Below are 25724 nucleotides of genomic sequence, written 5' to 3'. Positions count from 1 at the left end.
TGACATTGATTCATTCTCTGGCTAGCTGCTAGCAACTGTTGTTGATTTCACTCATCCGCATCCCAGTATGCAAAGCCGTTTAGCTCAAACATGCAGACTATGACTTGTAGTTGGGTCAGGTCCAGGTCAGATCACATTCTCACCACAAATGAACTACTCCAAAATTTGTTTGTGATCGAACTGAGACCACACCTACGTACGATTGCTGTGTTCAGATCTGCCCGAACGAAACGTACCAAGTGGGAAAATGAACCAGAATCTTATTCAACTGAACTAAATGTGAAAACACAGCCTGAATCTGAATGCTTTGTAAAGTGGCAGTTCTTGGAGGGACCACACAATGATGATAACTAAAAATTTAGATTCAGTGCTTAACTCAAAACACTGCATACCAAATTATTTCTTTATTATTAATAATTTACTCTTACCATTAGTTTGGAGTTGGTCTTAAGTTCAAAGATCTCTTAATATTTAAAAGGTACAGTACAGTAAGTCAGTTGAGCAATGTCTTTGTCCCAATTCAAGGTTCAGTCTCTTCTACAGTTATGGTGTTGTGAAGAGTGGCAGAGAGGATTCACCTTGATTTGTATGTGGAGGAGGGACAAGGGCTAGTGCTATCCTATAGTATATCATGGTCATGTGCTGGCTCCGATTCAAAATGTTACCCCACAACTGAAATGAAACCTTTGCACTTGGTTATACAAAACTACCCACATATTTGTGCTGCATGGACAATATCCAAGTATATGTGGTTCTCTTTGGCCTAAAGTGTGTCAGTTTTCTTTGGTATATTTGCATAACAAGAACCTCCGAAGTGAAGGGAAAATATCCAAGAATCCCTGTCATGAAACAATTTTAAAACATGGAGCAGTGATTCTAGTTGAAAATGCTGCATTGGCAGTGTTCACTCTCACCGTACAGGGTGGCTGCATCCAGGGCTCACCATCAATCTGCATGGGCAGCCGCCGGGACGTCCTGTGAAGAGAGAGCAGAGGGACGAGCATGAGTGGTGGGGGTAGAGCAGAGAGAGAGAGAGAGGATGGGGTGGGGTGGTAGGTTGTGAAGGTCAGATCACACACACCTCTGAGGCACGAGAGGCCTGTTCACACTGTCCCAGGACAGGGTCAAACACTGCACCCTTTGTTCTCATGAGACCCATTCCCAGACAGGCCCCGACTCTTTAAACTCACAGACCCACTGTATGTATACACACACACACACACACACATACACACACACACACACGCACACACACACTCAAAGTTGGTTTAAGACTTTCATGCATACCTCTCTAGCTGAAGCATCACAGTATGGGAGAATGACTGCAATGAATGCTCTTTAATTCTGGTCTAGGAAAATATTAGGGGCAGTTCGCTGGATACGTGAAAGAACAGCTTGTAAATGTCACTTCTTTGGTACAGTAACTGGCTGTGGATGTTACAGTAAGTGGACCAGGTCTTTTTTGGCCCAAAAATGTGGGCACAGTGCTCTTGGATTTGTCAGACAAATAGGGCTGGGGTTCAATAGCATTTAAAGGGGACGTATCATGCACATTTCCAGGTCTATAAACTATATACTATATACTATATACTTATATACTGGGCTCTACTGGAATATTTTTCATGATTTATAGTTAAAAAAACTCTTTATTTATCTTATACTGGCTGTAACTGCAGCCCCTCAGTTCAGCCTCTGTCTGAAACAGGCTGTTTTAGCTTCTGTCTCTTTAAGGCCCCTCCTCCCGATGAGCCCACTCTGCTCTGATTGGCCAACTTCCAGAAGCTGCGCCTCGGCAGACTTACACTGGCACATGTAGCACAACAAGTTAGCGAAGCTCTGTAAACGGAAACGCATTCCCACACATGCACAGTGGTATCTGCCTTAAATGGAACTTCTCTCCAGAGACCGAAAATGTTATCGCTGTTATTAGTCTTTCGAGCTATTTCTAAACAAACTAATGTGCCAAAAATCTTTGTGGCGAAGGAACACGTCACCCAGTGCAATGGTGTGGATCATTGACGTGTTTTTAATAGTTGTTGGACAACAACGGAGGTCTATGGCACAGAGGAATAAGATATATTAGGCTTTGGATACACACACAATACTTGTTAGTAGGATGAGTTCATTGTTGGTTTCAGCTATGCACATGAGATTTTTAGATAACAAGCAAAATATAGAAAATTGCCAGCCTTATCCTTTCCTGAATGTGAATTTTGAATTGAATGAGAAGGGCTGTCACTTTTTCAAAAAGTCATGTCGAAACAAATGAAAAAAAATGATAATGAACACATTCTTTCTTCAAATTCATTCAAATGCAAAACTTCATTACAGATTTTTTTCCCCCCCATTAATTCATATGAGGTGCCTCTGCTGGCTCACTTGAGTAACAAGCTAACAGGTGACTTAAGATTTGTTGTCATGGTAATGTTACTGTAAGGCAGATGCATTTAAAAATCAGCAAACTTCCTCAACTGAATTTTGGAATTTGGACAGATCATTACAGATGGACTGAAACTCAATTTTTTCCCACATTCAAAAGGTTGTTCATTTTTTTTAATTAAGTGGCAGCCTTAGCAGACATTTTACATTTTAATTACAGAATTAACATCAAATTAGCTACAGCTGATATCTGTCACAGATGATGATGCCATTTTAACAGGCAACAGTGACGGACTGCACAGACTAAAAACAAGAAGACTTCTATCTTAATGTTATTGCTCTTTGCTAATAAAAGGAGAGTGTGGAGAGATTTATTAGAGCTGAGAGAATTTTTATAAGAGCTGAGAGAATTTTGCCAACACGGAACCAAATCCAAAATGGGTATTTGTTAGAACTCAGCCCAACAGACAGATCATTTCTCATCTTGTGATTGCAACTCAGTCCTTGGCTCCAACAGCTCACTTAGTAAAACATGCAGTTGAAATATATAATTTATTAGATACAGGCGTGCTATTGTTTGGATACTGCAGGGATTTTAGCCTTCAAATGCACAAAAACACTCAAAAGGAATACATTTTTGATCATACATGTATAAAATGGAGATGGATTCACTTCTTGCAGCGAGTACAGCTTCCAGTTGGTTGACCAGAAGGAAGAGAAAAGGAGAGGAGGGTAGTGACTTGAGGCAGATGAAGGGAAGGGTAGAGAATGGAGCTCAGAAGGTAACAGGAGGGAGGGGGATGGATTAAATGTGGTAAAAGATGGAGGAAGCAGCCTGCGAGACAGGAAGTTCTGACCTGATGGTAACGTTGGCACACTGAGCCAGTCTGCGTCCTGCACTCTTCAGTCCTGTGTAGATCTGTCCCATCTCTATCGCCCCTTCCAGGCCAACCACCTCCAACAGCTGGTCACTGAAGTCTGGGTGGAGAGGGTTACAGAGAGGGACACAGAGAGATGTTATGGATTCATTTGTACGCACGCACATTGACATGGTATAAACTAAAAATAGATAAGATTTTAATTTTTGTAATGAAAAATAATTTTTCACTGTTGTGCTCATGAAACAGAGGCATTCCTTTAATTTACCATAAATTTATAAAGTTTCTGGTAGTTTAGGATACATATTTGAGAGAGTAGGCAGCATTTGAACTTTTTTTTATTCTTTTTACAACTCTTTTACTTTCTGTGTGTACAATCGAGTGCAACACCATGAAAGCCTTAGAGGAGAGACTGTCCAACAGTGTGCACAGTCATCCCCATTTGATCCATCGTGTCTCATCCCTCTCTCTGATGGCAGGTTTTTTTGGAGCTTTCGAGTGTGGCCATTCACAAAGCGAAAGTGTTGGACGACACTGTGTGCAAAGTAGTTTGTTTCATGCATCAGCCAGTGTTTAAAACTAATAGCTATTTTTGTTACTAAATATTTATGTTAAAAAGAAACAAAGGGAGCTGGTGAGGGCTCCATCATCTACACCAGTTATAGTACTGTTGTATCATGTAAGTACGGTGGCTTGGTAATGTGGTCACTACCATAATGGTACAGTACAGTATTACTTTGGCATTGTACCATTATGCCACTTTTTTAATAATATGACCACTTTTTAGTAAGGGAAGGTGGGAATTAGCAACTCTAGTGCTCTCTCTCTCTCTCTCTCTCTCTCTCTCTCTCTCTCTCTCTCTCTCTCTCTGAGACTGTCAAACCATTTAGCAGATAATGCTTTCTCATTATCTTCTTCTATATACATTTGCTTTTGTGCTCTCTCTCTGTTTGAAAAGTGTGATGCCTAAAAGTGAATATTTACAGACATGATCTTACAGGTCATTGATGATGTCATTTGACATTTCAGTTTCAATAAACTTTCGATCAAAGATAACCTAATATGATCGAGAAATGATATGTTCCTATGGCCCAAAACAACTTCACAGGTTTTACAAATGCTTTGCCAAGTGAATTATTAGAGAGAAATCTGAGAAATATTTCATCTTCACAGCCAGTGTGATAATTTGTGAGCTGCTACAGTAGAATCAAATCTCAGACCCACTCATACAACTGTGATGGTGACAAACTCGACTACACTTATTAACTGTGGTCGTGTACGGATCACATCTTGTCCAAACGTGGTGCAGGAACCACAGTGAGTGAGCTGACTAGGCCAACAAAGGTTTAAATATTTCATGTTTTTTATTCTTAGCTTACTTTTTATTGGTTTAGTGGTTTTTATCAGGATCTTATGATTATTGAACTAAACCCTGAATCATAGAGCCAAATCTCTGCTTCTAACCTATTCTCAGTGAATCATGCAAATTAGTGTGGCTTGTGCCTGCTTAACACCTAAACATATCCTGGTCCTTTAGCATGCATGCAAAAATCCCTACTGTGACTGCCAGAAAAGTGTAAAAAGACACAGAATCCTGATAAATATGAAGACAATGAATCTAGTTGATTTAATGTTTCTAGTAGAGTTGGCTTCAGTGCAGCAGGAGACGAGAAAGAGAGGTTACGAGAGTCACCCAGGAAACCGGTCAAACCATTCCCCGAGGGTCTCAGCACAGACAAGCCAGGACTGGCACTGCAGCCTGTTGTGACTGGAGCCATAGGCTGCAGGTCTGTCTGTCTGTTACAGTGTAAACAATGTCAATAATTTCCCGACGTCATCAGACCTCGCTCACCCTGCTGCCTTTGTTTCAAACTACAAACAGGGAACTTGTGTGTTTAAAAAAAAAAAAAGAGATGACAATGACAACAATCAAATACCGAATACTAAAGTCTCTCTTGATTAATTCAGAAAATTAGATGTTCTCTCTTCAACAGTTATTCTCTCTGTGGTCAGAATAAAAACATGTAAAGCAGCTGAGGAACATAGGTTTTGTTGTGCATGTCTGTATCGGAGCATGTGTATAAAAATGTGAGTTTTGACCTGTACAGTATGTGTGGCATTTAAAGAAGTGCTGCCATTTCGTGCACAGCTTCATAGATGACCAAGGTTTATTTGGGAATAACTTTGCTGCTGAGTCACTAGCACTCTTTAATATTTCAGATGACAAATTCAAAAGAAAATGTCAGAGTGGAGTAAGGAACAAACATTTTAAAATTACTCAAAGGGTGTACTTTGTACTACTTTACTTTGTCAGTCCTCTTAAGAATTAAATTGTGCGTTTGCACAGAAGTGCTTGTGAGGAAAAGGAATAAAATGCAATGACTAATGTGTCATTACATGTGCATATTAATATGAAAAGGTGAAGAGAACTCTGCAAAATGTTTAAATTAGTGACTGATGCCGCTGCAAAAGAGGCATATTACATTTATTTAATTCTGAAGAATTGTTTTATATATTATCTTGCAGTTTGTTAGAGTGAATATCTTTGACATGTGTCAGCAAACAGTTGCTTATTTACTGTAAACTTCCAGCAGATATGGAGTAACATTTGCATTTATTTGGAGTTGTTTGTCTTTCCACCTGGTGAATTCAGTTGTAGCTCTGGTTTGGTCTCTACTAACTCCTGAGGGACAAATTTGGCTCTTTAGTTGCTAAATGTGTTAATCAGTTAAATTCTAACTTTTTCTCTCTGCCACTTGGTGTTGGGCAGGTAGTATATAGTGAGTTTTTATAGCTGAAAACAGCCGCCTGCTGCTACTGGAAACAAGGCTGAACCAAAACAGTAAAGTCACAGGCTGGAAAACCAAAACAATGAGCTGAAAGACTCTAAAACATGAACTGAGTGGAACTGCAGAGTCAGGTGATCAGTCTTTGTGGGTTTGTCACTACGAGTGACTCCTTTCACATTACATGTAGTCATCTGACGCATTATTTATATAAAAATATTGGTTAGCTTTAACTGTTCACTTATATTTTCTGTAAATTTTACCTCTTAACATGAAGACCTAAACGCTTTTTCCACACTGCCCGGAATAAAATGGATACTGAATTATTTTCTGGAATCAGCCTATAAAATGTTTTGTTATTGCTGGTGAGTGAACTCCCCCAGGTTGCTAAAACTCCCAGAAAAGGATAATCTGAGTGTCCTAAACGGCATCTACAGCCCTGATCACATGTTCATAATGCTGTGTCAAACACAGAAATGATGCCTCATCTGCATGCTACCGGTCAGACACAAAGACGCATATTCGCCATATGCATCTCTCTGTCTCTGTAGAGCTTTCCAGGAAATAATCATAATAGGATTGAGCATCCATTAAAAAAAACTGGACAGTTGGAGACTAAGGGATCAAGAAGAGGGACTAGTGACACAATAGATTCACATGACAGATGGGAATTAAAAGGAAGGCTGCATGTAAAGATGGACACAGGCTGTCATTTTCTGCAGTTGTAAACTAGGGAACATGTGAGTCTGAAAACTGTGACACAGTCTTTTACTGCTGGGTTTGAAGAGAGAAGAGGTAAGAATTTCCAGTGAGCGTTGACATGTCCTACTTTAGATTTTGAAACAGTACTATTCATATACCCTTTTCCTGTTGTACTATTAAATGTATAAATCCCCCTCCATCGCACACCCACATATATTGTACACCTCTACTTCCTCCAAATACCAAAAATGGGCATGCCGTCCTGCCAGTGTCCCAGTGTGAGAGCCTGAAGGCAGAATAGCCTACTGTGCTGGTTCTCACCTCACCGATGATTCCCGCCTCATCAGATCTTTGACTCTCAGGCAAACAGCACTGTTACTTCTCAGTGAGGTAAAGCTAAGAATAGACTAGAACAGCCTCTTACATAACGCAGCCAGAGTGCATTCTGGGATGGGATGGGATGGCATTGCTTTGCCAAGCAGCGGGCAGCGAGAATCGTTACTGCTGCGCTGCACTATTTTCTCTGCTGTGCAGGCAATCTGAAGTCAGTGAAAAATCATTCATTATTTTAAACAGCACAACACTTTATATGGTCACATGTGAGAATCTTCCTTCCAACTAGAAAATCTCCTAACTGCCAATATTCAGAATGAATTAATCAAATAGAAGATATATAAAATACATACAGTATATTTTTTATAAATTAAACCTAAAATACAAATATGAAATGAAAATATAAATTAAAGGATAAAGCAGGTGATATTGTATATTTTTATCATTATCAACAAATCCCATGAAAAGAGCAACACCAATGTGTTTCCACTTCCATATCCTGTCTGTGGCTCAGTCCCAAGCCCTTCATTCCTTCTGAGCATGTAAATCCCTAAAAATGAGTCAAAGATATGTAGTTTAATTTTTGAAATCTAAGTTTTGAAATTATTCACACATATTGCTAGGCTGGCAAGTTTCTTCCAGACAGTGTGGAGTATGTCTGTTGTATGTCTTTTAGAGTCAGTCAAAAGTGTTTAAGAAGTTTAGTTAAACCTACAGGGATTTCTGATGTCTCTTGTAATGTTTTTTGTGGCAACGGTGGAGAAAAAGTCCTGATGAGTGAGTGAAAAGTGTCTACTAGCATCTGAATTGTCAGTAAAGCAACCAAGAATGTCATGATGAGGAGCTCAGAAAGACAAAAAGACAGTCAGAAAAATGCTCCCTGCCAGACAAAATCATTCTTCTTGTCTATTATTCATTGGTAAATTACAGAAAGAAGGAACATGCCACCCAGTGTGACGTTGTGGCTCATCTGTGTGTTTTTAATAGTTTTTGGACAACTAAAGAGGTCTCTGTCCACTATTAAGCCTTATATACAATAAAACAATAGTTGCTAGAAGGATCAATTCATTATTTGGTTGATTTGTTGACAATAAGACCAACATAGAATATCACCAGTCTTATCCTTCAAGTTTTAAATCGAGTTATTTATAACAGTGCCTCAATTACAATCCGAAAGTTAAATTACAAATTCCCTAGAGGAATAGCTGAAGCTTTTATTGTGCATCAGCTTCTGGTGTCGGGCTATAATTATGAGCAGGCATATTTGTGTATCCTTCCTCCACCCACTTGCCCTCCCTCCCTCCCTCCCTCCTCGACCGGCCTGTTATTGTCTCAGGGTGGTCAGAGTCATGGCAGATGGTCAAGAGGAACTGCAGCTCACCTCACCAGCCTCAACGGAGGTAAAGGTATGGGGGAGAGCACTTGGCGTTTTGACAAAGAACACTATGTTACTATGATACAGTACAAAAATACACCACACACCATGTCACTGGACTCTTGCATGGACTATAAGCACCCAGATGGTGATGGTTTCTCAGCCATTTCCCACAAAATGTCATGAGAATTTTCCAGACAGAAGAAGAATAACCATGGGAAAGAACACATTATAGACTTGTTCAGTTTTTTAAAGAACCTTTAAGAAATTAAAGCTTCAATGTGATTGGCCACTTTAAGAATCAGAAGAGTTGTCACTCATTAACTTTAAGTAAATGTATTACTGGAAGGTCATCCACTTTCCCATCATCCACTGAGAGCAACTCAGCAGCTCTGTACAGGAACTATTTCTAGCTACACAGATTGGTGGGGGTGAATCAAAGTAATTATAGACTGCTGTTTTTGTTGTGTGAGAAGAAAACAATACACAGTCTCTGGATGTGATCGGCCTAAAATAGCCTCCTTCATTGTGTGTCACAGCTTGACTGTAGTTAGGGAGAGTAGGCAGGAGTTTGGGAGCCTTGAGAAGCAGGGAAGGAGGAGCAAAAGAAGGCATGCTGAGGGGAGGGAAAGAGCTTGAAGAGTGATGGGTGGAAGAGGAGAAGGAGCAGAGAATGGACAGAGTGTCGGACAAACAAATGAGTCATGAAGAGGAGAAGCAATGACAACCTGGACAGAACATAAAATTAAAATAGCACATTTCTGTAACACAGCACCAGTGTTCTGCCAGCTACTTAAGCAATGTAATAAATTACCCATTGAAAAGTGTTCAGATCTCTTTAGTAATTACTCGTCAGGAGAATCGACTACATTAGTTTCTGTTACTCAACCCTCAAAAGTGTCTTCCAACAACTCCAAAGCATCCATATCACACATCACATCTTCTGTATAAACTGAAAACAAGATATTGTGGTTTAACAAGCAGATAGTCCACAGTTTGGAGGTGTTTACTGGATGGCTGGAGGTGAGGCAGTTAGCCACTGCCAAGAGAAGAGTAATACACCTTCTTGTAACTCAGAAGTTGTTGATATCTACATGTTGTGTCTCCCCTCGCTCTGAAGTAACTGAGCTAAGCTAACTGTTGATGGTCAGTGAATACCTCCAAACCATTGCCTGGCCCTTCTTCCTTGTGTGTTTAATGCAGAAGATGTGATGGAATTTTTGAAAAAGTAATGTAACTAATAACTTTTGCTGCTGTGTAATTAGTAAAGTAAGTAAAATTGTAGTGATTACATTTTCAAGTAACTTGCCCACTCGTTACTGCAAGCAGCTCTCCAGTTAAGTCACAGAGTTCCTGAATGGAGGCTTATTAGGAAGCCAGCTGATAAGACCCAACATGTACAATTTTGGAGTTACCCAAAGGTGGATTTCTCTTTGCTAGGGTTATCTCTGCCACCCCACCCCACTCCACCCCGCAGCCACTTAATGACATATTTTGGCACAGAAACAACATGAGTATCACCCATTCAACTTCTGTTAAGATAGCAATCAAGCTAAAATGTTGCAGTAGTGGAGCATCACTGGGATAATTAACTGTAAGGTAATTATTAAATTTATGAATTATAATCTTACACCATGTGCTACTGAAAAAAGTAATCATATAATTGACGATAATGCTGAATACAGAACATCTACATTTGTCTCATTCACCACTTTCAATTAAACAATTCACAATTTTCATTTATTCTCATGTTTCAGTGCCTAGAGTGCTGTGTGCTACATCCACTTTATTTATATCCATTCTTTGCAGTTTAATCCACAGCAGGAAGTTGAGGAAATCTGATCCAGGAGCAGAGAGGAAATAAACAGGGGAGGGGAAAGATGGTGCACAGATAAAAGCTGAGGAGGGGCGTGATGATGGGATAGGCTGACACCGGGGCCTTCATACGTGAATCCTGTTCCTGTCATTGGCTCCAGCCCTCACTGTGTTTTCGTCAGCTCCTCTGAGTGTTATCTATCTTCATCTAGTTGACAGGAATGGACTTTTGGCCCCGCTTCATTGACAAATTCAGACAGGTTGACTTTTTCTCCCCATGGCACATTTGGAAACCTTGTGATGAATGTCTAGATGCAATGTGTTTGTAAGTACACATGCTTCAATATAAGAAATTTTAAGATGTAAAGGACTACAGCGAAAATTACAACAGCTTAGCCTGGCTCAAAATCTCAAAGTCTCGGCCATTGCTGCCGGTTAGTGCAAAATGTATTTTGGGATAGGTCCCAATTCAGGAAAAGAGGGCCGCATTTCTCGGCTGCATTTGAAGGAGCCTTCAAAATGGGACAGGCTTGGTTGCACCGCAGTGACGCATTTAGTCTTCAAATGCAGCCTTTGAGGGATGCTGTCCCTGAATTGAGACAAAAAGAACTTCCTGTTAAGTTCCTGGTAAGTTTTGAGAGCCATCAGTCTCTGAGACGTCACCTAAACACACACAGACACACACAGACAGTGTGTAAATGTTGTACATGCTGTTTGGAGTGAATAAACATGCAGCACTCAGACATTCAAATTTGCACAAATAATGCAAGGCAAACATTCACTTTGCATTCAGTCTGTTTACAGCAGTTTAGCAGGTCCTTTATTCCAGTTAAAGCACTGTTGTTTATGGTTGTGTTTAAATTTCCGTGACGTAAATGGCTGTAAATGATGTAAATGTTCCTATAGACTGTCCCTGTCTGTCGGTCTTAGTTGTCAATTTTGCCAATGGAATACAAAAGCCAGAGCAGAAACACAGTGACTCAGAGGCCTGAAGTTTCATCACTGAGGTCAGAAGTGCTCCAGGCTTCTTTCACTCTCTCTGGGTAACCCTGGCTGATTGCATTATCTGCAGCAAATGGATTTAAAAGCTTTAGTTTATTGTGCCAGAGAAAGCAACTGCCATAAACAATTACTTGTATGATAAACATGCAGGCACGCATACACACCAACAGAGGCACGCAAGAACACAGACACACACACACAAACACACACACACACACACACACACACACACACACACACTGAGGCACACTGAGGCACAGAGAAACAGGCACATAAATACATACCTAGCATGGACACACACTTTCTCTCTGAAACTAGTCCTGTTTCCAAATAGCATTAGCAGGAGTAGCTAATTTAATATGGATTAAATCCTGAGGGACGACTCTGGAGAACAACAAGATTCCATCACACATGTTCTAATATGCACCACATCGAGGCAGTCACACGGAAATATTTACATATCAATATACTAAAACTGACAGGTGACGTTAGTAAATGGCACAAACTTTATAGTGTATACTCGTAATAAAGCGTATATGTATTTATGTGTGCACAAAGTACGAAAACATCTGGCTTATCAAGTCCTGTATTGGGGAATACTGGGAAATATGGGAGAACAGTATCGCAATAATTATCAGGGGATGTCTTTATATCATTATGTAATGATTTTAACTGATATTTGGTCACCATAAAATAGAAATACCTGTTCATGGGAATGCAGTCCACTAAAAGAGCAATGTAATAAATAAACTTGTGAAAAAATGAAATTTGTAATTGTTGCCACTGTGTCAGTGAAGTGATGATTCAACTCTATGCTCATTTTTGGATGTAATCTGTGGTGTGGTTGTATTGGGTTGAAAATGGCTGATGAATAATTTTTAGTTGATCAATTACTTGATTTGTAGAAAATTGTTTTCATATAATGTTTTCCTCCTCTGACACAGTGCCAACAAATAATCAAAATACACACGTTTCACCAAGCTTTTATATACATTACAGAGCTGTTAGATTGTATTACAGTGTACAAGGGCTTATGTTTTTTCCGGTCATTCTGTATAATGAGATAAGGAGAATCCCTTCAAGTGAGGATAGTTTGTTGGTCTTCACTTCTTTTAAGAGGCTACTTTGGGATTATGTCTCGGATTTAGGCCAAGAGTTAAGACCAGAGGGAGGATTTACAACATGAATGGCTGCAAAGGCTCAAGTACAGAGATAAAAAAAAAAGGTGTGTATGTGCGCGCTTGTGTGCACAGTTCAGTGTGTAGAAGTCTGCCCATGTTTTCTGTGGCTATAAATACCTGGGCATAGAGACTGAATGGTCCTGTGGAGTCAGACAGAGCCTTTGGACAGTGACAGTAAACAGGACGGTGGGGTCAACAGCTAATGGGGCCTCAAAGGTCACCACAAAGTGATGTGATGGGAACTTACAGAGGATGTACAACCTATGTATGTGTTTTCCTTAAGCATTAAATCCAGGTCACTTGCATTCACTTTACCAAGGGTTAGGTTTAGGGGTCATGAGGTCAAATTCTTGTGGGTGAAAAATGGGATATGTTATGAATTTTACCTGAAGGTGAAGGTCTGAGCACCAAAACATCAGTTACTGATCTGACACATCTGTCAATAAAATTTTCTGGTGTGTAAGAATGTTGTAGTATTTTGTAGGTTTTAATTGAAACCTACAAAATGAAACATCCTCCGCATAACCATCCACCATCACCAACATACACAGATTTGTAAGTCTTGACATTCAGAAAAAAACACATATTGAATGACAGAGAACAGCACACTGAATGACACGTGGACTGTGATTAGAATCGCATCGCAAGGCAACCAACCCCAACACAGAAACAGACTGAAACAGTTTGTCTTGCTTATTTTCGATGCAGTTTGCATGTAAAAGGGTGAAAAACTGAGGAGAGATACTAGATTTAAAAGATATGGTGGATGGAGAGATGTCAGCAACAGGGTTTGTAAACTCAGCAGAGAGAGATGGAGGAGGGAGAACTTTACAACGTAATGGTGCGTTTACACAAACAGATGTAGTCTCGTGTCTTTCTTGAGCCTGAAGCTTGCAGGCGTGTTTGTGTTAAGGATTTACATACTAATCTCCAATAATAGGGAAGTTATATGCAAAGTAGTTGTGTGCAAATTTTTTTCATGCGCAAGTCCTGTGATCTTGTTAAAGTTAGAGTGTCGGGAAGTTATTGACCGTGCGATCCGCTTGTCCGGCAAACAGCTGCATTTATATTCCAAGCTTTTTCTCCATTTAGTTTGAAGTTCATTTATGTAGCTGAGTGGGGTGGAAAACAACTATGTACTTCCGTTTCACAAGTGAATCAAAATGACTTATTGTCACTCCAGCATGTAAGAGGGCATTTGAATAAAACTGACTAGTGGTGCATGTGTTTTGAAGTTCTGCTCCTAATGAATTGCTGTTGTGTCTCTAGTATTCAAATCCTTAAAAGAGTACTCCACCACCATTTACGATTAAAAAAAAGGATCAGTATCGATCCAGTAGGAGCAGAAATAGTGTCTTTTTTAATTCCAGGCAACAACATTACCCATAATGCAACTCAATTAGCCTTTTTCTTCTCTCTCTCTATTCACTCAACTGCACAGATTTGGGTGTGTTATGCTAGTAGCGGCTTATGTATCCTTTGTAGCCTCTCTGCTTGAGACTAATAGCTACAAACATACAGTACATGAGACTGAAAGTGACTGATATGAGTCATCCCTGTTTCTTTTATATTACGTCTTCTTCCTGTGTCTTTTTTCTTCCTGTATGTCTTTTGCTCTTCCTCTCCTCCAGTCTCCAGTGCTTCAGTATGACCTTGAGATCTCCATGGCAACAAGGTTAAGCTCAGTCAGCAGAGAGGTAGAGACAAAATGACGTGAAAGAGACAGAAGTGGGATGAATTGAGAAAACCTTGGTGAAAGCAGGGGGTGGTTTATTTTCTAATGTTTCTGGACATCAGATACACGTTATTAGAAGTTACTGTATGCTGGTAAAACCAAAGTTGCCACTTGCACCTGTGGTTGTTGAAAGCACTGTAATTCAACTATAGAGTTACACTTACGTCATGAAGACAAAATATTATGGGATAATAATTTTTGCTTAATTTTCCTGTGCTAGTGATAAATGACAGGTCAACTACAAATTATTGTTGTTAGTGCAAATGGTCCCGAATCTTTGAAAATGTTTTAAGGTGGCCTTTAAAATAACTTCTTTTCCCTTTTTGATTCCGGTTGAAACAGTGTGGATGCTGCGCTGTGTTGATTGATTTATTTTGCTGTAATTTAGCAAAATGGCCAGTATAAAAAGAAGAAAAAAATGGTGACGTGGTAAAAGTCCCTGCCTGGATACGAACCCTATTAGTCACACTTGAACCCACCATATGACTCAGGCTGACTAGGAGTCAATATGACGAAAAAACACATCTCACTTCTTGAACGTAAATGTCCTCCTGTACGAGCATTACCTTGCATGGCAGCTGTATTCGTGAGATTACGACATCACGTGAGAATCCATCTTGTCAGACTTCAAGCTATGCGCTTGCATCCTATGAGGATTCTCATGTGATCTCGTGATCTCGCGAATCCAGCTGCCTCTCAAGGTAAGATGGTGATAGATGGTGATAGACAGATGGTTCATCCAAACACCTGCCAAGTATTTTGTGAAAGTGCCCTTTTCCAAACAGTTTCCAAGGATGACTTCTGATGGTTCTGTGTAGCAAACCATCTGGTGTGTCAGGTTAGTAAGTGCACTAGGGAGAGTGATAAACTAGACAGAAACTGCAGGCTCTTATTCATTTGAAGTTACAGTAGTTGCTAAATTAAAGGGTAATCCAGAGATTTAAATGCGTGTCTTTCAAACTCCACAGTTCTAGTTTGTACTGCAGGCTTTCTGTTGAAGATGGCATGTCTCTAAAAGCCCAACTCTAGATAACCCTGATGATGTCATCAGGATTATATTCTTTGACATGACAAGACATCATATACCTGTTTTCACAAGCGAAGAAATACTCTCAGCGATGAGTAAACTGACCTTTATATGTAAATTCTGTGGAGTTCCCCTTTACAATAGCAACAGATAAGCTCAGTGTTTATCTGCTGTTGTCATAAACTGCTGAAATGTTGTCGTCCACAGTGACACAATCTGCATGTTGTCACAAAAATCAGTCTTGTTTGATAGACTGGACTTGCTTCAGACACACCTGTGGCGCTATGGTGTCAACAGTCTCATAGCGACATCACCTGCCAACATATGTACTGTGTATATATATCTGCAATTTGAAAAATCTGTTTGTTAATGAGCACCTGCACCAAAGCATTAGTGTCTGCTACATACAGTTACTAAGCATTAAGAATCAAAGGCCCAATGTGACAGACAGAACTTTTTGGAAATGTGAAAAAGATGGATAGCAGAGTGGAGATTTCTACAATGTGACCAGTGGTTTACAACAAGTGAAGAAATAGAAGCACATTGTCGGAAATACCAACTCAGCTACTCTCCTACATCTGAAAGAAAAACCTTATGTTACAAATGGTAAAGTGGTGATTTTGGAAACTACAATTATTAAATGGTTGTTCTCTGCTGGATCATTATTAAGAGAACTTTCAAAATTTCCAAAAGTCCAAAGTCAATTTAGGAAATGATTGCTGTAGAGAAAACGTGTATAGAAGGTAACATTTTAAACCACAGTTAATCGCAGTCTACTAACAATCAGGTGGTAAAATGTGAGGAAAACTCAGCGCACAATCACCTCAGGCAGGAGTTAGTTTGAAGTTTGATAATTACTACTTGGATAAGTGTTTTACTTTGTAGAGTCGGCATTGAGTTGAAGTTGCTGGACTTGTATCGATGTCAGAAAGTCTGTCTTGATTGCACCAATGTGTCCAATCAGCGAGAGATTTAAAAGAAGAGTCACAGCTCTACCTCTCTGTCTGCTCCTCCAAAACATCCTGTCATTGAAATTCAAAATGCATCAATCAGAGAGAGAGCAGTCACATACACGTGTATAAATCTGAAAGCACCAGCAGAAAAACTGATGGACTTTTTCTAAATGTATCAAATATGTATTTACTGAACGTTCTCTCGTCTCATCGCTGATGCAGCGTTGGATGTCAATTCGTGGCATTCATCTTAAATATGATGTTAAATACCAGCTTCCATCACTTTCTGTTTCCAGGGACAAGAGGATGCCAGAGGATGCTAATAGAGCATAGTGGAAACAGACATACAGCACAGAATAGGAGATTGTTCATTTCTGATAATGTACTCCACCCTGCAGTACAATATATACCCGGTTCATGGGTGGAATTCATCTGCTGTATATTTTATTTCATCATGAGAAATACATTATCTCTTGTCTCTGTCAGCTACACAGTCCCCTCTGTGTATTTGGCTACTTTGTGATTCTGAGTCATGACAGTAACATAAACTATGACACAGATTCATGGGCAAAGTTCTGTTTTTCAGCTGGAGTGTTGCATGTTATACAGTATATCCAACCACTATCACTGTGTGCTGCACAGTGGAGCTGATTGTGAGTGAGTGGGATGTTGAGCATTTTTAAAAACCAAAAAAAAAAAAAAAAAACAACCTCAGAGGAAGTTTTGTTTTCCACTCAGCGACGTGCTGCTTTGATTAACAACCCATTGAGCGAACATCCAGTGTGTCAGCTTGATCATTTAATACCGTCATCTTGACTGTGTCTCATCTTTTGTGATCAATTTACGTAATAATCCAAACAACAGCCTTACATGTTAAATATATAGTCTGATGGTTTTCAAGCTGAGGGGGATGGGATCCCATCAATGGGTCCCAAGATAAATCTGAGTGGTTATACATCGATTAAAAGAAGAAGAGATGTTTTTTAATTTATTTTTTTTATGATGTTTTTTTTTCTCATATATTTGGTCAATGTAAGTAAATAAGTAAGTTAGTAAGCATATTCCTCCCTTCTTTTGACTCACCCTGCATGCAAAACTTGAGTTCTTTAGCGTCCGTGACGGTGCTGGCCGGCATCCTGTCAGGAACCTTCTTGCTCATGCGGTTGTAGTTCCTCCTCTTCTTTGTTTCTCCCCACAGGTTGGAGCCACCATGCATGCTGGGAATGTTGAGCACAGCGATGCCCTCCAAGGAGGTGTTGCTTAGGTCCAAGATGATCCCGTCACACTGAAGGGAAATTAAGAAAGGAGACAAAAAGAGACAAAGAATGACTGATTATGAAGAAACATTTTAAACAGGAGCTGCTCAAAATCTCACAACACAAGCAGATGACTGATTATCACTCATAAAGGAAATAAAGTTTTGTATAGATATTATGCCTCTATATCCTATATACACACCGAAGTTGCAGAATGACACTATGGTAATATGTAATATTATGTAATGCAACTTTATGCTAATATACTTGCTTGTCAGGTTGGTCAGATTCAATCTGTGCAAACATACACAGTTGGAAAATGTATTCTGGTAGAAAGTACTTCAGTGAAACTGTGTTGCTGTTTTCAATGTATTTCAGTCTAAACTGCCATGAGCTCAGCTGTGTAGGCAGAGATGAATGCACCGGATATCTCCAGACCTTGGCAAGTCACTAAATAACTATGGAGATGAATAGATGAATAGAAAAAAAAATGTTTTCTTTGCAATTTTAGTAAATCGCCCTAAGACTGTCTTGTGTTTTATTGAAACCAGTTTTAGTTTTTTTGTAATTTATTCAGGATTTACATGCTCTACTGATGTAGGATGACACAAGGACTGAAAAGGTCACTATTAGTTTGGAGTACAACATGACGGTCAGTGTGTTCACATTAACTTATGTGACCGCAAGCTTTGTGCAGCAACTTGATTCCTTACATGTAAATGAAAACCCAGCTTTTGTAACTCTATGAATATGATTTCCCCAGTTAGACTTCTCCTGGAGAAAGTCGACGTCTTGGCAATGTTTACACGTAACATGTAAGTGTCTAATCGGCTTTTTACGTGTGTGTATGTTCATGAGCCAAACTTCAGACAGGGAAAGTAACAGTAGAATGGTAAGATAAAAGGAGAGATCATTAGACGTGGCAATGCATCCTCGTATGTATAATAATTCTATCCAAACTACAACTAAAACTGAAACTACCACAAATCATTATCTAGAAGTCTAAATAAGTTGGTTTCAGCAGCGGACTATTTTTCACAATTTGTAAAAGTCAGACATATTTGCACTGTGAGGAAAAGCTGTGGAAAAAAGAGGAAGAAAGTCACTTCATCACTGATGAAGCTTTTAGAACAAGTTCAAGCAGGAAAATAATTTTCACTCTATTTCATCATCAGTGTGGGGCTCCACTTCTCAGTTATTATCCAATGATTTTACAAAGGTTTACTCATGGGCTTTCCGATCATCCAATTATCATCTTCGCTGAAGGAAATGTAAATCTCAGCTGCACACATAAGCTGAACTCTTGTTCACTTGTGTTGTCTTTTCTAAAGGAACTACAGTCAAAACCTCCCAATATAAGGTCGGGGGTTGGGGTATGATCTCTGACCTGCTGTATGTATATGTGTATTTTACAGTAACCATGTTACTACTGTGCATGTAAATGGGTTGCCCAGTTTTTTGTTTAACCTGATGTCTGTGAATAACCTGGTTTCTTGTGTGCATATAAATGTACTAAGTGAGAGGATGCTAATGCTAACATCTAATCTCTTGGGTACTGCAGACATTACGGCTACAGTGTATGAATTGCTGTATCACAGAATGACATCTACTGTATATACACTTTTCTGACCTTTGCGCATCAGCAATTTGACTGCAAGATTTATTTTGTCCTGATGCATTCCCTGGACACAAGCCAATCTTGCAGTTGTGTGAATCTGGCAGTAAAACAGACTCGGCCCAATATCAATACACATCGTTTGTACTTAACAGACATAATTTAACTCCATATGGTACTCTTGGCCTAACTGTGTAAAATACTGTGTCTAGCTTCATCTGGATTCAACAAATAATTCAAACAAACCAGAGAATGCCAACAACACATCGCTGTGACTCAGCATGCACAATTGATTCATGCTGAGTTAAAGGAACAACAAAAATGCAGGACTTTACCACACACCCACAACATGCTGGCAAACCACAGAAGAACCATCACATAACGTGTGATTCTGTAAAAAACAATGAAACACATGAACCCATGAACACACACACACACAGACACACACAAATGAGTGCAGACACAAGGAAACACAACTGTCTTTTAATCACTTCTCTCCTATTAGAAAATGTATTCCTGGGGCTGTTAAAAACTGTGTAATCATTTAGTGATTACATCTCATTGAGGTGTGGAAAATGAGTACAGTCTCATGCAACACACTATTTATGGAAATACCAGAGCTTCAGATCAGGGTAATAAAACTGTCTGTAAGTGCTTGACGCACTTTTAATGTAACACTTCAGTGTACTTTTAAAATTGGCAATGATTACAAGTTCTTTGGTCATACCAGTTGAGTCCTGCCCCGAGTTAAATTTTAATTTAAATGTAGCTATTAAAATGTGCCTGAGTGACTCTGTCAGTGAGACTTACAGTAACTGAGCAATCCAGTCCTGGTACAGCACATTGAGCAGTAGTTTTTAGCAAAAGTGTATACAGGTAAGTGATCCAATAATCCAATAATTGGTTCAATTATTAGATAATACTTTTTAAAGCCATAATTTTAAAGTCATAATCTGGGCCTCTCATAACTCAGCTTTCACATATATATATTTTCATTCACCTGTATATTCACACTCTACTGTCAAACACATTGAATTTGTTTTAAGTCAACTTTTATTTTGTGTACTTTCCACTGTGTGTTATATCTGGGCCGATAAGACATAATAATTTTGTTACTCTCCTAAATGGGTGTTACTATTAGTAGCCTCACTGCTTTATTGTTAAGGTCACAGTAATACAAGCTCAACAATTAGTGCAGCTGCTTCACAGTATAAGCTGTCAGAGAGACACCTGTACTGTCTCCCTCTCTGTCCATTTCTGACTTTGTCTGTGTGTGTGTTGGTGTTTATTTTTGTCATTCTGTGGTATAGCACCTCCCACTAGGCGCCCTCCACTTGTCTCCTGTCCCTGTGTACACCTGACTGCCCTCATATCTGCTACCTGCCTGCACAGTTGTTTCTTATTAGACATGATGTCACCCTACGTGGAAATCATATCCCTTTCAGTGGTAAACTCGTCACGCAAATGTTTTTATAGAGTGACTGCTGAAGGCTGAGGGGAAGTTAACAATACTTTCTAAGACACTGTATTACCAACCCAGGTACAAGGTTTTCTGAATGAAACATAGTAAAATCTAGGGCACTTTTACAAAACTGCCCAGCGACAATCGCTGAAAAATCCTGCTTCAGTATAGAAGCATGGTTCTATTTGCCTGTAAAATGTGATACATTCATTAGTACATGCTCATGTACCCTGCATGAAAAACACCAAGTACCAATACCATGTTGTAGAAATAGCCTATTACAAATCATACTTAAGAAAAGGTTCAAAAGTATTATCAACAAAGTATAAAAAAGTAAAATCACTTATTCCACAGAAAAATGTCTCCTGTGAGGCATATATTATTATATATGACATTATTAAAATGGCTAATACAGATACATTGATGCATAAGTCGCATTTCACTGTTCTAGCGGATCAAGCCTCCTCCAACGTGTCACAAGATGAATCTGGGGGGCTGTGAGATGTAAAGAAAGAGAATAGAATAGAATAGTACCCTTATCCTTAGTAGTACAGCTCTGTATAAGTCAATATTCGTCAAAAATATAAGTAAATACAAGAGATGTTATCTCATTCTCCAGGCCACAGTGAATCAAGAGATTCACTAATGAACCTGGACATGAACCTGCTGAGATGAAATACAGCTTCTTTGCATTTGGTGGCTTCCTAAAAGGTGTGTGTCTGATGTGTTTTCTTGGCATCTTGCTGTGCTTTAAGTACCCAGGTGACAGATTAAGCAGCTCTGTATGACAGAATGAGGCAATCAGTATGGAGCATTATTCTGAGGATTTACTATGAATAGCTCTCCTCATTAATATGGGAAATCGACTTTGTTGTAAACACTTTTTTACAGACACAGAATAACAGCACTTCTGTCTGTCAGAGTACAGAAAGAAACTTGTATTCCATTCAAACCAGGCATTAAAATGTGATCTGCATCTGGATATGTTATCTGATAAGGGAAACACATGTAAATGAAAGGTGTAAATGCACTCAGAACGCATTGTGATCAGAATTTGTTTAGATCGGCCAGACCACATTTCGAGGCTCGCGTTGTGGTCAGATCTCAGCCAGATGTAAAAGCAATCTGTACAGTGTGACTAACTTCATAAGAAAAACATCAGCCCAGTAAGTTGAAAGGTAACCTGACTCCGCCTCTTACAGCTATCTAAAGCAAGTCCTGTTAAAGCTACAACTAATAGCAGTAGCTAAAAGTGTTCCCTCACAAAAAAGTGATTTAGAAATAAATGAAGTCCACTCGTGGCAGCAGTTTTCTTGACTTTGGACACTTCTTGTTTGTTGACAAGTCCGCCAGCTTCGCCTAGCTAATTTGGATATTAAGACCCAATCACAATGCAGGCACAGCTGAGGCACCAAAATGCATTTTAATCCCAGGTGTAAATGCAAAGACCCATAGATCAATATATAGATGTCATTAACCAGATAATCTCTCTTATGTGTGTTTTTTTAATGCTGTAGCACTTTGAGATTCACTGCAAATGAAAAGTGCAGTTCCAATTAAATGCATTGTTATTATTATTATTGTTGTTGTTGTTGTTGTTGTTGTTGTTGGTGTTGTTGTTGTTAATGTATTCAGGTACAGATCACATTTTAATACCAGGTGTAAATAGGGCCTTTACACAAGATTTTCACATTTTCACATTTTTGTGCACCAAATACAGAATTTCTGTCAATTATCCAACAAGTAACTTTTTGTCAAGCATTATGTTTTAGTAACAACAGCTTTAATAAGACGGTGACTCACCTCAACCTCTATGCATTCATTAAGTTTCTTGCAGGTGGCAGATATGGTCTCAGTGGTGCCAAACTCAAAGTACCAGAGCTTGTTCTTCATTCTGGGTAGAGAAACAGAGGACAGACATGTTTTTGACTAACACATTATAAAATATTCCCAGTTCTGACTTAACTAACATATGAGCACTATGGCATAAGCCTACAGCATGATTTGTTTTGGGTGCGATGGACACATATTGAAGCTGTCCGGTGCCTTGAGTCATCTCACATTTTGTATCTGACAACCCAGGACAGCTATCGGCCATGTGACCTCAGAGGTCAAAGCTCCATCGATGCACCTCAAAGCCTTAAAGTGGAGACACTGGTATGGGCGCATTTGCTTGCTAGATACTAAAGCACAGTAAGTTAACCCCACCATTCTGTCAGACAGGCATTCGGCTGTTGTCTGCTCTTTCATCAAAGCAATGCACACATTTTCGCCTCAGTGCCCTTATGCCAAGAGTTGAAACATCAACAGTGACTCTGGTGGGGACAAGGGGTGAAACATTGCTGGTGGAGACTATAAGATCAGGGTAAATATTATTGTGATTCACAACATTAAAAGCAACCCACAAGTCTGTTTGAGCAACGGTTCATTTCTGCCCTGCAGGCAGATTTATCGGAGGTGACCTGATGGATGCAGTTTTGTTTTTGTCCTGTTGTGATTTGTTGCAGTTTTAGGACTGGACAATAAATTAATAACACTGCAGTTACAGTTAAGGTGAAATCTCTGCTCTCTGTAAATATCACCTGCAAACCTCCTAAATACTGATGAAACACTGATGGTGTGTGTATTCAGAGTTCTCAACAGTTAGGAAACCAGCTGGTTAACAACTAAAGACAGCTGGAGGTAACTGTGGAAAGTCTGTCACGAAAGGGTGAAGAAACATTCAAAGCCAGCAGTCCTACACTCTAACCTGTTATCTAAAGATTTATTTGAACTTTTCTGTGGGTGAGCAAAGACAAACTGTTGATGCTAATATCAGTATACTGACATGCACACAATGAATGCTACTATACTGATGTTTAGTATAGCGTGTTAGCATGTGAACAATTGCTAACTAGCACTTAAAAAGTACAGCTAAGGCTGATGGGAATATTTGTTCATAATCCAAAGTATTGGGCAAATTGAAATTTTGACCTAATGATAGTGCTAGAGGAAATGTTAAGGTGATAACAATTCATCCTGAGGGTGATATGAATGTACTAAATATCATTGCACCCATCCAATAGTTGTTGATATATTTTAGCCTGAACTTAGCTACAGGTCTGAAAAGTGAAGTCAATGTGGAAGTGACTTAAACCTGCATTCTCTCTAATGGCCATCAGTGGGCGACTCCACTGGCTCCAAAAAGAGGTCCAATTGTATGGAAGTCTCCGGCCATCACCATCTCGGCAGTGCCTAACTCTGCCTCACTCCCAGCTAATCCGAAATGGGCAAAGAGGTGGAGCTGAGATAGGCTGAATGAAGCCTGGTTGCTGAAACAAGCCACCTAGAGGCTAGCGACCTGTCACTGAGAGCAGCCATGTCCTTAATTATACATAACTGTACAGCAAAATTTAAACAAGGGAGTTATAAAAAAATTCACCCCCGTACAGTGGTCATGAAAGGGGAAATTAGCTATTGAGACCTAAACCGTTTTTTGTACCAGGCTGTAAACACGTTTATTTCTGTTGTAAAGTTGGGCATTTTAACAAGGGGGTCTATCGGGATTGACTCGCTTTTGGAGCCAGCCTCAAGTGGCCATTCGAGAAACTGCTGTTTTTGGCACTTCCGCAATGGCTTCATTTTTCAGCCCTGGAGGTTGCCGTTTGGTTTATGGTCTCAATCGCTAGTTTCAAGTCCTCTTCAATACATCAGGATGTTCATTTTGTAAATTATGGCCCCATTTAGAGTAAAATAGATGATAAAGCAGGATATGGGGCTTAGCTACGTTGTGACTGACAAGTTGCTACCACAGCGACAACGTTAAGTACATTTATTTTAATGGTTTTAAGCCTGTTTTTCACTAGCAAAAATTAGCATTAGCATTATCACAGTTAACCACAGACTGTAAATACACCATGCTAACCAAGCTAGCAGCTAGCAGCTAGCGTTAAGGTCAGCTCCACCCTCTCATCCAAGTACTGTACGGTCACTTCTGGCTCCAAAAAACCTAGATGGCAACAGTCAAAATGCAAATTTGAGCTTCTAAATCAGGAGTCCACAAATCAATGGGTGATGTCATGGTGGCTATGTCTATTTTTTTGTACAGTCTATGGTCTGAACCAAAGTTGAGGACTGACCAACCAAATTTACCAACGCTTAGGAAACACCGCTAGCTATAAACTGACGCTAGCTAAAAACCACCATCTCTGAACAAACAAAAAAACCAAAACAGAACTGAAAAACCAGCACAACTGATGTCTCACCCTGCACTACTGTGGAAATGACACATATTTCATGATATAACAGCATATTCATTTGCATGAGGACGTGCTGCTGATACTGATAACACGACTATTGACACAACAGCTCAGTATCATGTGGGTATATCAGGTCCAAGGTTATGTGCCATCTTGGCATTGAGAAAGAAAACATTTAAACAGAACTTGACTTAAAGGAACCGTCACACTGTTTTAAGGATTTCATTTATTTACACTCATCCTCAATAAAATGAGTCTGGAGACAGAACAATATCAACGTTAACTCTTACTACAGACTTGAAACAAAGCATTAAAGTCACTCATTACTGTTTATTTTACTTTAAGCTCAAATATCTTAAGCCGCTGTACTTGTTCACTTGTTTTTCTCCCTTCTAATTGTCTTTCTGTCCCTTGTTCTCTCTCTTTCACCTTAATACCTCCCCAGAAACCTCTGCCTCTGTCAAATCAGGGGATTATGAGCATATTTGAGATCACAATTAGGAACAGTTGCGATTCTCAATGAGGCAAGCTGCCTAACCTCATTAAGCTGCTTCCACTTGAGACAGCCTGTAAAAAATGCAATTAACTCACGTTTTTTCCCTCTCTTATGGACAGAGGGTGCAACAGGGAAACAGACTACTTCCATAAGCCTTTCATCCATTATTCCCATGTTTCTACACTAAAACTGATGAAATGCCAAAACAAAAAAGGTTCTTAAATCGTCTAATGTGATAGAAAGACATTTTTGTGCTGAGCCCTGAGGCTTGGACCGGTAAGGAGAGGGCATTAGTTTCACTGGAACACCAGCTCAGTGTTCAACAGTGTGTTTGGAAGAAGTAACAACTACTAATTCACCAAGCCAAAGTACTTATTAATGCTATTCAACTTTAAATGAATACTCCTTGTCTGTAAGATAAGTTATCTCTTTCAAACTGTTACCAGTTATCCATTTATAAACCATCAATTCTCTCACCCTCCTTCTTCTTC

The 25724-nt window shown here is 39.4% G+C and overlaps 1 protein-coding gene across 2 annotated transcripts in view; it reads right to left on the bottom strand.

Moving 5' to 3' along the window:
• LOC121907318 (diacylglycerol kinase beta) overlaps nt 1-25724 on the bottom strand; it is a 121916-nt gene that overhangs the window by 11289 nt on the left and 84903 nt on the right. For both annotated transcript variants that reach the window (XM_042426801.1, XM_042426802.1), the window contains 4 exons: nt 22303-22393; nt 17250-17451; nt 3237-3357; nt 915-975 (listed from right to left, as the gene is read on the bottom strand). In XM_042426801.1, coding sequence (XP_042282735.1) covers nt 915-975; nt 3237-3357; nt 17250-17451; nt 22303-22393 — 475 coding nt within the window. The remainder of the gene's footprint in view (nt 1-914; nt 976-3236; nt 3358-17249; nt 17452-22302; nt 22394-25724) is intronic.

The sequence above is a fragment of the Thunnus maccoyii genome, chromosome 11 (assembly GCF_910596095.1).
Source record: "Thunnus maccoyii chromosome 11, fThuMac1.1, whole genome shotgun sequence".
In the NCBI taxonomy this organism is placed as follows: Eukaryota; Metazoa; Chordata; class Actinopteri; order Scombriformes; family Scombridae; genus Thunnus; species Thunnus maccoyii.
Note: the sequence above shows the minus strand (reverse complement) of the source record. Positions and strands in the feature narration are given on the sequence as shown.